The 15957-nt window shown below is 36.2% G+C and overlaps 1 protein-coding gene across 1 annotated transcript in view; it reads left to right on the plus strand.

The window, feature by feature from the left end:
* Positions 1–231: 231 nt before the first annotated feature.
* The window catches only part of LOC113496393, a 40397-nt gene continuing 24671 nt past the window's right edge, over positions 232–15957 (plus strand). Inside the window, exons 1-2 of the mRNA XM_026875582.1 lie at positions 232–558; positions 9949–11597. Of these exons, the coding sequence (XP_026731383.1) occupies positions 10000–11597 (1598 nt within the window). The 5' untranslated portion in view covers positions 232–558; positions 9949–9999. The remainder of the gene's footprint in view (positions 559–9948; positions 11598–15957) is intronic.

The following is a 15957-nucleotide window of genomic DNA, read 5'->3' on the forward strand; positions in this document are numbered from 1 at the left end:
TTATACGCTTACTGAATGTCGTAGAATTACCTAATTCAATTAGAACTGCGTAACGCCGGCCTCGACAATGTAAGTCAACGTCTTCACCAGTCGAGTAGTAGTGTTTGTTAAACAGGGACCAAGAACGTAGGACAGATCTTTCTAAGACTTTCCTCGCATAGTGACATAGAAATGTGAAACTTTCTTGTAGATCGAACGCGGTACGGTGTCAAGTGCGATTATAGCGAACATTGTGGCAGGGCGGCCGGCGTGCGGCGCGGTGAGAGCGCGGCCCGGTTGCGACCGGTCGGCCCCACCTGAGCGCGGGCGCACACGCAGCTCTGCGCCGCCGACGTCGCGACGCTCGCTCGCGCTGCGCCCGTGTGCGCTCTATACCCTAACTACATCGTTGGTATCTAAAGGATATTACGAATATCGCGAAGCCCACGCACCAGGACGCACAACTTACGATGTTTTGAACATTATGCTCTGTGGAACGTTGACTATACAGTGATTGGTTTTTTTTCTGAATTGTGTATCCGTAATCATTTTGTGTTAATTGGAGGGAAAGCTTTTTTGGTAAGTATTTTTCAATAAAGTTAGTGTAAGTGGCGAAAACGTCCTTGGGGTTTTGTTATTATTGATGATGCGAAGAGTAGGATTAGTATGCGGGTTCCCGTATCGGGGTAAGGTCAGCGGAGCAGCCGTGAGCGCGGTAATGAGATTAGGGACGGACGTCGAGGCTGCGTTCCCGCGTCCCGGCGCGCCCCCGCCGCCCGCGCCCCCTCGCCCCCGCATCGCGCCCTTATACACCGCGTGCGCCGCCCGCCGCACTCCTTGTTCTATTTTCCCGCCCGCCCTATTGATATCTATTTCAGCTAAATTACAAAATTAACAATTAAGTTTTTAAAACATTTCCTAAAAATGTTTTGTTTATTTAATGTAATGACGTATAAAACGGTTTTCTGAATTTTATTGAATAGTTTAAGTTAAAAGTTTAATTTAAAAAGATATATATTAAGCATTATTATCTGCAAGGTATTTAAGTTGCTCTTAATAACAGTCTTATCAAAGATCACCATAAAACCATAATATGTATTTCCTTACTTTTCCGTATTTCTAAATTTTTCACTTGTTTCTTCTAAAACGGTGTGGTGAAAACAAAAAATGATGCATTTTTGATTTTTTACCTTGCTAAAAATGACGATAATACATGTTTTCGATATGATAACATTAATAATATAGGAAAATCTTTTTGCATTACATATACTAATGCTTTAAGAGTAGTAAAAGATCCAATAACATTTATGGGCAAAACTTTAAACAAAGCATGTTGCAAACGTTTTGATAAAAATGTATGATGATATCAGTAGCTTTATTTGTTAGTACAAAATATCTGCATAGTTTTGTTTATATTCTATCCATTATGACAACATAAATAGAAAGTGAGAGAGTTAGATAAACAATAAAGCATATATAATTTATTTTTCCTACATTTATTTTAATTTTATGATTAAAAATTATTGTAGATACACTTCAAATCTACCTTAAAACTGAAGTAAAAGATTTGTAGCACTTTTTATTCAGTAAAATTGCAATCATTTTGTTTTTTGTGTATAACATCATGAATTTACCGTTTATAAAAAAATACCGTATTACTATCTTAAAATTAATTCAATCTCAAGAGGAAGCGATACGTAATTATATCTATTAACACCGTCCTATTATTTTTAATTTGAAAGCTATAAAAAACGAGACACAAAGTATAACGTTTGGTGTATAAAAAAGTTTCTAAATATTTTTCATTGATATCGAATCGTGGCGATTAGCGGTGTCCGATATGTCTTGCAACTTGTTATAAAACTGTTAGAAATTATTCTCATGCCGAACAGGCTTTTTGATATTATTTGCACAGACTTAGAAAAGTTAGACGGTACGTATAAATAAAGCGTCAAACGGTGTATTGTTGTGTATATTTATTCAGATTCTTAAACCTTCTCAGGTTTAGAAAATTCAACATAGACATAAACTTCCCTAAATAGTAAAATTATATTAAGTATAATTTATAATATAACCATAAATTTCTTAAAAATAACAATAGAAACGCGCACGAAAGTACAAAAGGCTCTACTATTTTTGGAATCTTTAAAAACTTTAGTGCTGTCTATTATTTGTGTGGTCTGTGATTATTTGGTTTGAGATCCAAGCTCATTGGTCCATCGGTTAGGCACGGACGCACGTAGGATGTTCACCTCTGGTTCTCTCAGTCGGCGGCTGCGACACCGCTATCCTCTGATGTCATGCTATATTGACAACGCCTTCTATTTCCTAACATTTTATAACTCCGATATTTTACATTTAATTTCCATATTTTATAATTTAATGTTCTCGCTGAGACTCATTTTCGACTTTGCGTTATAAGTTATCGAGTGTGAAATGTTTAGATTAGAATATATTAGAAACAGTAGTTGGTATTAGTACAAATATGTGTGGACTGTTAGCTGACCCGACAAACGTTACATTGACATATAAATTGTTTCTAGATAATTTCTAGTCTGGAAAAAAAACAAAAAAAAAACAATAAAAATGTCAGAAACCTACTCTTATGCCTTAGAGGATAAAAAATTATAGATGGTAGCCAATTTGCAGACCTACTAAATATGCATTATTCTACATTAAAATCAGTTAAACCGTTGCGGATAAGTATGGTAAGTAACATTATGACACGAGAATTTGATGCTACAAAAAACCTAAAAAAAAAATAGAATAATTGTCTAATGGGATTAAACAAAGAAAACTAATGATCACCATGGTAATTAAAATTGTATATAGAACAAAGACATTATAATACTCTACTATATAGAACAAATCAAACCAATACACAATGATAAGTTGGTTTTTTTTAATATTCTCTTAAGTGCGAAGTCTGAAGACAAATGAGTTTCAAATAATGTGATGAATTTGACATTAGTCTATCATTAATCAGAAACACATTTTGATATCGAACTTCGTCAACTTTCGTCAAGGCCTTCATTATTTACAGTTTTATTGAATTTTTTGATTCTCAAGTGCTTCTAATAAAATTTCTCCTTCAAGACATTTTATCTACATAAGTATTTTGTAATGAGTTCTCCAAGAACTTTTGCATCAGTCTTCGCAAAAATGTTTTTAATACATAATTTTCTTCTCTCTCGCTGTATAATATTACTCAGAGGGAGACAGCATTATTAACCTGCTGGTTCGATATGTGTCTTGGAATAGACCTTCATACCCAATTTCAATAATATTGTTTTGACAAAAAAAAAACCGGCAACAAATCAATCAACAATCGGATCATTCAGTCCGAAGTTCTGAGGGAATAAACAAAGAAAATACAGACTAATTGAGAACCTCCTTCTTTTTGGAGTCTTTTGAAAAAGTATATAATAGTAATCCTGAATATTAATTTTGAGTGTATCTGTGTGTGTCAAGCAAAATCTTCATTAATTGAAGCCCAATCTTTATTTTTATTTTTGAGGAATATATTAATTTTTTAACATTAATTTTGAATAAATTACTTACTGCAAACGATTCGCACGCCCTGGTGTCTAATATAACAACAATGTATAGTATTGGTTTCTTTATGTACTGTTTACATATTTTTGTTTTGACAATGATGTATCAATAACATTTCATTGTGATTGTGTTTTACAATCTGTGTTATTGCTCCAAATACATTCCATAGTTGATGAATCTATACAGTGAACAGTAACTAAAAGTGCACGAATTAAAATACTGAGAGCGTTAAAAAACTTTAATTTAAATAGTTTTGATGGTTTTTGTACCCAAAAAACGGAACCCTATTACTGTATCTTGTAAACCGTGATACCTAGACAGTTGAAATTCTCACAGATGATGTATCTATTTCTGTTTGAATTTGAAAAACAAAAAACTAGGTTAAACAACGTTGTCACACTCATAAACTTGTTGGTGGGTGACAAATAAATTTGAGACTGGGTAGCTAGAAATTTATTTGTCACACACGTTTATCTTTACCCTATTTGTACGGAACCTCAAGTGTAGCGAGTCTGACTCGCGCTTTACCGGTTTTATTTAAGACCCGTTAAGTAAGAGCAAATGTTCCATAAAATAGACAAAAACTGTTGATGCGTGATGACATTAAAATTTGAACGTTTCTCAGTAAGTTCCGAATCAAGTAAAATGACTTCGAATAGTTAAGAACAATTTAATATTTAGATACCTAAGTCATTGTTTTTATAAAGTTAGCGGTCTTGGTATGCAGGCTTTTAAATTATATTATGGCTATCTGCGCTGGTGATCCGCGGTTCGTTTGTTACGCCTCTGTGAACGCCGTTTTTGGTGACACATTCTGAGATAGTGTCCAATCCACTCGCCTTTTGCGGCCCGCTTCTTTATAAGCCGAGATTTTATCAATCTTATTTCAATTTCGTGTAAGATAAGTGAAGGAGGGCGCTCCGTGATAGACTGTTGTGAATTCCTCTTGTGAACATTGGAGCTAGTTGTTGACTGTTATGACGCTATAGCTCGCCGCGCCGCTGGCTATGTAAATGTCGCATGCCGATGGAGTCATAGGTCCCAAAACCAATATATTCATTGCAAAATTGTTTAGAAAACGTTGTTTTACATAATGGCGGATATTGGCAATCCATAGTTATTTGATAGAGTTACAATATTTACAGACTTTTGCTATCGTCACTTTTACTTATTAAGTATCGTAATGCTTTCTTTGGGCATAACTGATTTGTATGTAGTAAGGTTTGTTGGCTCTATTTTCCTTTAAACAAATAACACATGACCATACTCACTTATTTCTTTGTGTATAGGTATAAAATATTTCATGTTCAAAACTATAATATAAATGTTATTAAGTCTCAAAGAGTAGGTATGCCTTGTTAAGAACCGGTTATAATAAAATGTAGATAAGTACTAGACTTTAAAGGGAGCGTTGAGTGTGAGTGAACGTTACAATTTATGAACCTAGCTTGCAAAAGTGAATAAGCAACTTTTAAAAAAGGCTTACATTTTTAGCATATTAAAAGCGACGATAATTTTAAATTGATACGAACTTTTACATTATAACGGAGTTTAAAATATTTATGAGTAAGTAATTTTGAAACCATGCTATTTGTGATTAAGATAATCGATTATTTTATATGAAAAAAGTGGTAGTCTAATTAATTGTTCATTGAACTTATATGTTTGGGTTTGGCACTACACCGACTAGTGACCAGACAACACGTTGCTGCCCTACCACTGTACACTTATAACGGTTCCTTTCCCTCCAACTATTCCATTTTGGAAACGTGTTCGTGAGGACGATCAAAGAGTATAACTTATTTTGTTCTTTCGAGGTAACCGAGCATTCGGGTCACCTAATTGTAAGTGATTACCGCCCATAGGGGCAACATTGCCGCATTGCCGAACTTTCGTAACGTCCCCTTTCCAAAGTATAGTGTAAGCTGCACTGTTCTGCTGTCACAATTTAGATTTGCGACTGAAACTACGACTATAAGTTTTCTTTTGCTTGTCAATAAGCTTTAGGCAATCTGCTAATTGTTTTAGCAATTTATGAAAGTGTCATTTTATGACCCAACTTCTGCTTTTTACAATAGCTGATGAATGAATTGAAGTTGGATAATATTGGCATTATTCGTATTTTTCTAACCATATTTCCATCACAATAAATGCTAATTCAGTACGAGGCGGAACACTCAAGGCGAATAGAAGAGAATTTCCAATTATTGCGTCGGAAAAATGTTTAAGAGAATAGAAATAGTTTAATAGTTTCAAATTTAATGCAGTTGCTATTCTTTCATCGGCCCTTATAAAAGGCAGAATTGGGGCCCTGAACGACGTAAATTGCAGGCTTAAAGTCGATAACTAAAAAATGGAACAATATTCTTGGATAATAACTGGAACTGACTGGAAGTTTCAGATTAACCCATTAGAACTTTGTAGTTAAATAGTTATTAGGTAACAGCCTAAGTAGTCCAGTTACACAAAAAACCTTCAGAACGTTATGAAGTAAGTTTTTCAATTTGCGCTGAAAAGTAAAAGAGGTTTGATAACCTGGAAATAAATGAAATACAATTCAGGTTTAAAAATTTGACCTTTGTGGTCCTGTTATAAGTATAAATGCAAACGTAATAATACTTATGTCTGTAAAAGTTTATGCACGCTCAAAATCGCAGTTAGATTTGATCAGCGAAACATTGTCTTTCGAATGCTGTGGTGAATTTTTAACTTAAGCGACAAAAATAAGGAGAATCAAAAAGCAGGAGGTCTTAATACTTTATTCACGAACAAAGTTTACGTTTGAGAACAAACTTCGTGACCAAGAAAGCGCTAATTAATTAAAATTAGAGGAGTTTTAAGACGATCTAGATACTAACATAACATTGACTTAGTCTCAAAATCTCAGAGCCTGTAGTCTGTTATTTGATCAGGTCACGTACGCTAGTCTTCCATATTTAAACTAGGTGAATGAGTGCGGTTGTAGAGTTTTACGGCGCTGAGTAATATGCAGGCAAGGATTGTGTCGGTATCAACGTACAGTCAGCAAAAGAAACAGACGCAAACAAAAAAAATACAGCACAAAGAATAATCGATGTTGGGATAAAAAACAAATGTTATAATAAACATTCCGTCACAAGCATGTTGAGTATTTGAGTTTTCTAAATCGGATTGATTTCATCAACCTTATTTGCTGGCCGTAGCTACTGTTGTGTCGGTATCAAGGTACCGAGTGTTGCACGGCACACTCTGCTTGCACAACCCGGGGATCCTCTAATTAGATGACTCGGTGCGATTGGCCGACGTTGGCTGGCTCCAACCACGAATGTTGCGTTACGTTACACTTTTCCTTTTATTTTTCATGACTTACTTAATATGCACAGCTGTATTGCGCACTAATCGATCACCTTAAGTCTTAACGGTTTTCGAAAGTTATTGTGACATAAGATGTGTTTATGCTTGCAGATTAGAAGAGCAATTATTTATCAATCGTACGTGTTTATAACACGTGCAAGTGAGTTCATTGGAATAATGAATGAGGTCGGCCGATTTATTTTCTGATAAGAAATTCCAACCCGACACGGAAGTAAAGGGTTGTTTGTGCATTATCAACGCAAGGAATCTTAAAGGAACTTGTAAATTAAAGATATATTTGTACCTAAAGTGCATTGCGTATTCCACAGTCCATCCTCAATTACAACTAATTAAATTGCGCCGGGTTGTTTGACTACACCCATATTGATACGATTGGGTGCTATGAGTGTGTCTAATCAATGACGAGTAATGCTGACGTCACGGTTTGTTTGCGACCTCTTACACTTAATTAGATTCTGCTGGCTTGATTATGTGATAAGAAGCACCACTATGCAAAATGATAGCAATGTTTGCGCGATACAACTGATAGTGGTACATTTACCTGCACGCGGAGGGTGCAGTGACTGCTGTGTTTGTTTAGAGCATGTGTCTGCTTCTTCGGATATTAGCATATTGCTATCGTTGAACAAACAATTCTAACACAGTTCCTTGTTTATTGGATTACACATGTTTAACCTGAGACGGATCTTGACGTTCCTTAGTGATGTTATTCTATGTTAATTTTCTGTCGGCTATTGTGTGAGACGTCGGTGTCTTAAGCCTCAATTCAGAGTTAATTTTAGTATCGGTATGTCTTAGTTATATTTTACGCATAAAACAGAAAGCTTTTGACATTTGCATCGCATTTATATTAGTCTAGAATATGCAATCTGTTATTTTGGAAACAAGAAAGTCTGAGAAAGCAATGTCTATTTGCAAAAGTTTATGTTCCATAGATAGACAGAGACATGTATACATACAAATGAACGTCAAATGAAAATACATTTTTATAGCAAAGTCACAAGTCGATTGTAAATGGATTTGTTGAACTTAAATCTGTTCAGTGTTTGCAGACGTGTAGCCGTGTACTTACGAACGACCCACTTTATGTAGTTGCATACAGTGAATTGTAATTACATTGGCTTTGTTAAGCAGTAAATGTATGACCGTTTTAACACATTTTACGCAAAGTTCAATGATGAACAAAAAAAAACAAAACTCTTCATAAATATTGTGCGCGGTGTGCGCGATGTACAGTCATCAACATTAGCGTGTATAACAATAGCAAAACGTAACGTTTCACCCACTTGTTCGTAAGCTGTGTAATTAGCGATCTTCAAAATACCGTCTCACATGGCACGCGCTTACGCCATATTACCGACTACTCGTGAACACTATGAATATTCATGTGCAACAACTAGTACAACATTATTGAATGGATTAGGCTTGTGTATAATATTCCAAGTTCATGACTGACTAACGGTGTTTTAGATACGTTCTCCGAGCCGACTCGTAAAACTTTTAAACAAGATTTACCTACTTTCCATACGTGTAGGTGTATTATTATTTTATAACTGGTCGTCGAACATCTCAAAATAATATCTTTTGTATAGTAGGTTACGGTGTAAAGATTCAATTATGAGATATCGCTAAACAATACCACATACGATGCAGCAACCTTTCTTTGTTTACGTGGTAACAAAGTGAAACGAAGTTGATTCAGTCGATGTGTTTGTATTTGTTCCCATTCTACACGTCTTGTATCCAAGGTCACAAAGCACCGAGTCCAGGATGCGATGTACATATATTTTTCTAAGTTTGAGTCAATTAAAAACTTCTTGTTCGGTAACAGCCAGAAGCCAAGGTATATTCACTTTTTTATTGGTTGGAACGTAATAATAGTCGAAATCGGAAATATTTAGACTGAATTCTTTCGCTATTATCGCTACTTACCACTTAAATTCTTGGCGTGAGCGTGTGGTATAGAATTTGTTGGTTAGATCAATTTCATTTTTTTTTCTATTCTATTGGAATTTCTTTAATGCACAATATGATAGCTTCTTGGTAACGCACGTATTAAATTATTTAGTAATAATTTTCCGTATTAACATTTTTCAATGTTAAAACTATCCGCGTGAAACTAATGCACCGCAAAAGTTTACTATTAGGTACTAGAGACAGGTACCTACTGCGAATTCTACAATTGTCGATGGCGCTACAGATAGAAGCTCTAGTACTCACACATTTTAATCATGTTGACATGCAAGATATAAATTTAAATTACGAAATTTATGAAATTCATTTGAGGATAATACAGTCGACGTATTTCACGTTAGCACGTTCCCTATCAAGTCGATAAACACGTGATAAAGTTTCGACGTTGGGTGAGAAGTAGACATCAATTTTGTTTGAAAATCGTCGAGAGCCGTGAGAATGAGTGGCCCTTCGGAACGGGACCCGGGAATAACGGACCGCGCTGCAGCCCCGGGCGATATGCTAATGCGTTGATTCTCTGCGAATACCGGCGACGCGACGCAGCCTGCACTGCCTCTGGTGCTACTAACCCACATCTCGGCCATTCCAATGATGCGTCTGTTTGTGGTCAACACGTTCCCTCGGCTCGCAACGAATACGCTCGTTATACTTTCATATTGATCAACGAAAGTTTTGGTCGATCGTGAGTAGGAAGTAGGTGTACGTCGTTAACTAGCGAGAATAAAGAACGTGATCATAAATACCTGTTGCGGTGTGAATGATGTGTTTGGTAAACGGAAGCCTGATACTAATGATACTGTGTTAATGAATGATTCAAGCATTTTGTTCTTGATTTAGTTCTCATTTTTATTTAACTAACATTCGCATTGAGTTTAATCGATTTTTGAGTTCAAATTCAATAGGTAGCTATAACGGAGATTGACGTTTTGACTTGTGACTTGCTCATCTCGAAGCGTTCGAATGCAACGCAACGGTGAAAGAGAGAGGCTGAGCGTGGTTCTTGCATGTTGTTTGTAGCGTGCGCAACTTAAAACACTTAAGTATTGCATTTTATTACGTAAGCTGATTAATATTTCTTGTCTGCAGGTTGGAGCTCGAAAGCGGTGACTGAAATTGCGCGGGCGCGTTTCACGCGGGATGGCGACGGACGCGGCTGTGGAAGACTTCGTCACCATAGTTCCGGTTGGCGAAGGTCGGCCTTCCGTCAGAGATCCTTCTTTTGTAACCGTGCTCACAGTAGGCGCAGCGGCTGGTGCCGCGGAGGTCATTGTACGACGGCCGCGGGGCGAGCGACTTGGTCTGGGACTTAAATTTGAAGGTGGATCAGCCGCTGCTGAAAAAGTGCGTCGGCTTCTTGTACAATCATGTGCAGAAGACAGCCCAGCTGCTAACGCTAGCGCACCTTGGGGTAAACTGATACCAGGTGATGAAATACTGGCCATAGATGGTGAATCGGTATCAAATCTAACACGAATAGACTGTGTTCGGCGGCTTAAAGATTCAGATGAAACATTGACATTGCTCGTGCGACATTTTGAACAAGAAAATAATACAGAACGGAGTATGGAGGGTATTATAGAATCTCTTGTAAACTCTAAACAGTCGTCAGATATAGTGAGACCTACAACATTACCACCACCTGTGCCACCTAGAAAACTTGGAAAGAAAAACTCTTTTAAAGATAAACAGACTTTACAGACAGTTGGTGAACAAAATTCCTGTAATAACGACAGTCAATCGGAATGTCAAATTAATGGCAAACTGAATGGTATTTCCACGATAACAAAGTTGTCCAGGAAGTCTTCTTTTGATAGTCACATTTTACGGCAAAGTAAAGAAGGCATTGCGTACCTAAAGAAAGGTTCCCCAGAAGAAGTAAGAAGGTTAGTTCGACGTTTATCAGATGGAAAAGCGATGCCTCCTGATGCTGAAGTTTACATCGACTTGTTGTCGTCGGAGTGGGAGCGCTGTCTCGTACTAGCAGATGCCGAATCGGATGACACAAGTAGTTCAATATCCACTGTTGTTGACCGTTTAGGGTCCATGGCAAGTTCTGTGGAGAACAGCATTCCTTCAACTCCAACTATGCAACCTAAAACTATTGACATACAAAAAGTCTTAAATTGTATAGAGAATATTGATACTAATATTTTGAAAGACATGACTAGTAAGCGATTTATGGAAAAGAAAATTGAAATGAACAGTAACGGTTATAATAGTCAAGAAAACACTAAACTGCATAACGACAAAAATAATAATAACACAATGGCCACTAATAACGCCGAAACGAATCAAATAAAAAAAGTTGACAGTAAATCCGAGAATGTTACCGAAAAGCCTAAGCCTATGCCAAGGAATACAAAAGTCGAACGTTCTGTAAGCGATAAGAAGCCGAGACCGATTCCTGTTCCTCCAGAAACACCTCCACCGCCAGTCCCAGACACTTTGCTAACTCCAACTAAAAAGAATTGCATCGAAACTTGGCTACAGCGTTCAGAAGCTGAGATGAAAAACAAAAGTGTGGAAAAGTTAGACGACGCTCCTTTGCCGGAGGTGTTACCGCGATTAATAGATTTCGTTCCAAAACATCAATATAAGGAGAGTAGCAATGAGTCGGTAACGCGACCGACCACAGCTCCGCCGCCCCCGCCGACCGAGACCCGCGAGGACGGCTCTGGAGCCTCCCTCGATACTATTGGCGAGCTGGATGAATCAGCAGACGTAACCGATAATGTGTGAGTAATCGTTTTTTTAATTTAAATTATCTTATTTTTCTATGGCTCGTTGCGTTTCTGTGGTCCAAAATTCTTACAACTTAGACATTTATTTTTGTGTTCATAGCTAGGATTCGTCGCGATGACTGCTCAAAAAATGCGATTCGATTTTCCAAAAGCAATTTTCAGAGGTGGTTGAAACTGTACTCCTTATAACGCAATAAGCTCGCCTCCGTGTCACATACCACGTTATTATATTTTAGTCCGGAGCCATGTTCATTACTATAAAATTGTGTTTTGCGTTGAACGAGCGCGTTGTTGAGTCCATTGAACGAGTCAGTGCAAAATCTAATATAATATAAAATTCGTTGCCATTCGTTGTGTAGGCCAAATTAATTAGCTAAACGTTATTTAATTTTTAATCTTAGTCTGACACGCGAACATTCATGTGAATAACCGGAAAAACTAAATTTATCAATTACATTTTTATTGTGCATATGCATATTTTAGACTCAATTAACAATGTGGAAATAATCTTAGATCGTTTTTTTATGTTTCTTTGGAATAAGATCAAGGCGAATATTTAGATTTTGTAACTATTTATGAATATTAAAATACACAAGGTACTAGTTAGTGCAACTTTTTATTTGCATGGCTAATGAGAAATTTCAACGCGGTTAATTAGTCGTAGACATTTGAAGGTTTACAGACTGGATACACGAAGTCGGTTCAAATGTTGACAATGAACAACGAGTCTAGTACAGTCAGCAGCTATGCATAGGTACCTACTCGTTGGGTAATAGTCATCTGCTATTAAAGCTCTGGCCAGTGATGACGACGCAATAACTGATGACCTAAGACAAGAATTAATAACACTGGCTTTATGAATGTAATATAATCATGTTTTTGTGACTAATACTATAAAACAACACCTGATGATTTTGATGAGACTTTAACATTTCAAGGGTGTGCTGATTTTAAATCATGTAATGGCGTAATCGAGTTCAGATCTGTTTTCTGCCTAACGTGTATAACTTTTAAACGAGCTGTTTGCGAAAGAACAGCAACATTAATAAGGATGCCGTTGATTTGCATTTCAAAATTTATATTGTTATTCTTTTCACGATGAATGATGAACGACATTTATTTCGTTCGCCTTTATCAAGGTCAATAGAACTTAAAAACGTCAAATTGATATCAAATTAGTAGCATGCTGGATGTGCAACGTTGCACGAGTTGTGAAATTTCCAAAGAAACTCGGTCATCAATGAAAGAAAGTACATTTTCACCGAAGGGGAAGTAATCACTGGTTGCAATTGAAAATATCCGTAATATTTACAAGTGTGCTGAGTGAATGGTTAGAAATTAAGCAAACGTTTCCAACAGAACTGGAAGTTACTTTTATGTTTTCTCCCGTTTCTTGTGACGAGCGGAGGCCGCAGCTGCATTCGCCGCTAGCCATGATTACTTCGAAGCTATAAGCAGTTAAAACAAGGACCGAATCGTTTCATATTAAAATTAGTTAATTTTCTGCGTTTTTTAGCTGAGCTTGTTGTTCTATTGGATGCTTGGATTATTTCAAATTATGCAAGCTTAAACGATTACCCATTTTGTTCTGGGTCCAGGTGTAGGGGTATTTCTTTGAAATTAATATGTCCATATACGTGTGCGGCTGCGACTACTAGTTTTAAATTCAAAGGCGTGATTTTTTTAATTGTTTTCAATTTCGTAACATTTTAAAGGCCTGTACAAATATAAAGAATAAAGAAATATTTCGTTATAGGGATGATGATGATGATTTAGTACATTTTTTACACGTGGTTGACACTATACAGAACGGCAGACGCTGCACAGTGCACACCGATATGTCTTATTATTTCATTCTTTATTTATTTGATAGGCACGCACGTGGGTTCGCTTTATTTGCATTAGGTAACAATAAACAGGTACCTAGTTCCACCACATTTGTGCTCTGAATATCAGAAAACTGGCTTGCACACAATGATTCGTTAGTACATGGGTAGATAAGCGCGAACTAGATTCCTTCTAATTTATTCCGGTCGGTTAACTCGATGTGCATGTACATTTCACATATACTTTAATTATAGGCCATCTTTCATGGAAGTCTGAATATCTATTTTATTGAAGAACTTGTTAACTTTCACCTGTTAGTGTCGAAGATGGGGATATAGAGACAATACAATGTTTTACGTAACTAGCGAAATTATTTTATAAAGATTCCGCTAAATGATAAAATACCTAACTTCATTGTTTTCTCAACAAACAATACTTCTACTAGTTGCACAGGAACAACGGCTAAAAACAAAGAAAAGAATATTTTATTTGGAACGGCGACACACATGGAGAGTTTTCTCTATTTTCATGCAAACTAGCGGGTAACAATAGCGGGGTGGCGGCAGGGGGCGCCACCGCCGACCAACTGCGCCCTCGCCCTCTGCGATAGGCGTCCTGCCTACTAGTGCCCTAGCTGCACTACACTAGCTACTCACTCAAACGCTATCGAATTCTACCACTAAAATAAGAATATTTCTGTAACCAAAGATTAAGTTTAGAACATCATAAAATACGAACCGCAATAACTCAATATAATGTAGTAAGCTGGTGAACATCGACGCAGTACCAAAGACAACGGTAAAATTAGTGAAATGAGGAGCGCTGTCAAATATAACTGACCTACTTTTGAGGATGTTTGACTGCTTGTGTACATATGTATACAAATACTTTTCCAATTAAGACAATGTGTACACAACAAGTAGGTATTTGGCCACTTGAACCGTTTTATTTCAAAAGATAATTTCTGAAGTAAAATGTAAGTACTCACATTGGCAAAACTGTGACACATACTGTTTATCTAAAAGAAAGAAAATCTCTTTTGAGAATCGCACGCAGTACGCTTAAACGCATTTAATTATACCTTTGCGTATGAAAGATCGTTTATAAAGCGTGTCACACTAAATTAATCTTCCAATATTGTAAAGGGCCGTTGAATACTGAATTAAAATACGTAACGACGGCCACTGCAAATATTTAAGCGTAAATAAAACGTTGATTTAAATTCAATTTTCCTGTTGTATAACATAATTCGCAAAAGCATACTAATCAAGACGAAATGTTCATGGTTTCAGAACATGAAATAGAAAGTAAATTGTAATCATTGTTCGACCAGTCAGCTGATGCATACCCGAGACTGATCTATCGGCAGTCGTAACTCTAATATAAAGAGTAATTCAAATAGGAGAGTCACAGAAATAGATATTTATAATAAAGACAACATTAGTCAGATACAAGCTACATATATCGACAGCTTTTTGTAAGTTATAAAAGTAAATAAGTATAAAATAGAAATGATACCATGCCTTTTTTAGATAAACAAAAATATTTTTTTCACCACTTCGCAAATTCGGACCGAAAATTCGAAATATAAACTTTTTTTTGATGATTAATATATTATCCTTGTACGTATTGCAATCACTTTTTTTAAGTTTTGTAACTGTTTACTTGGAAATCTGAATAAATAAAAATGTATTTTGCGTTACTATTTCGTGGTCTTTATATATATATTTCATACAAAATTTCCTACAGGGGGTCACCACTGCGTCAAAATGTAGAGTTACTGTTCGTGTGGAAGCGAGATGCGACTCTACGCGGTGTAAGGTGCTGTCTCGCTCCCACAATTGCATTTGTTTTATTTATAAGTCGTGGTAGTGCAGCTATTCATGTTATGAAACCCAATTCGTCAGAAACAACGTGATTAGGATATATGATATTGTTGCATGCGTATTGCGAACTTCAATAGTCTGGCAGGCTATAAAGTTTATTACATGGCTGAAAACACTTCAGGTACTACGAAAAAAGATTTTAAGTTTAATTTAAAATATTTTTTCTTATTTTTAAATAATGAAAACACAAAATGGAGTTTAAAAAAAAAAATACAGTCGAATTGAGAACCTCCTCCTTTTTTTGAAGTCGATTAAAAATGGCTCGCAACTGATAACTAAAAATAATTCTTATGTGAGAAAAACAAACAATGGTCTGACAACTTCAGCCCCATTCAAGTCACTAAAGAGATTAAGTTTTTTATCTACTTAATTGAAAACATGTTTTATAAAATTATATAAATCAAATAACTTTTATTTTGACAGTTGTATTATTGTATTTGTTGTCTTATTGAATTTGATACAAATTAGTAGTCATATAACCGATTTGGGAAATGGACTAATACACAGAAGGTGCCTAATATTTGAACATAAATTTAATGTTTTTATGCAATGGCAGTATTTGTTCGGCATTTCAATATACGTGCAAGCTCATTGCGTAATATCTGACTGGAATTTCACGTTCCGACTCTACATTTGAAGTG

This window comes from Trichoplusia ni, chromosome 8, assembly GCF_003590095.1.
Source record: "Trichoplusia ni isolate ovarian cell line Hi5 chromosome 8, tn1, whole genome shotgun sequence".
Classification (NCBI taxonomy): domain Eukaryota; kingdom Metazoa; phylum Arthropoda; class Insecta; order Lepidoptera; family Noctuidae; genus Trichoplusia; species Trichoplusia ni.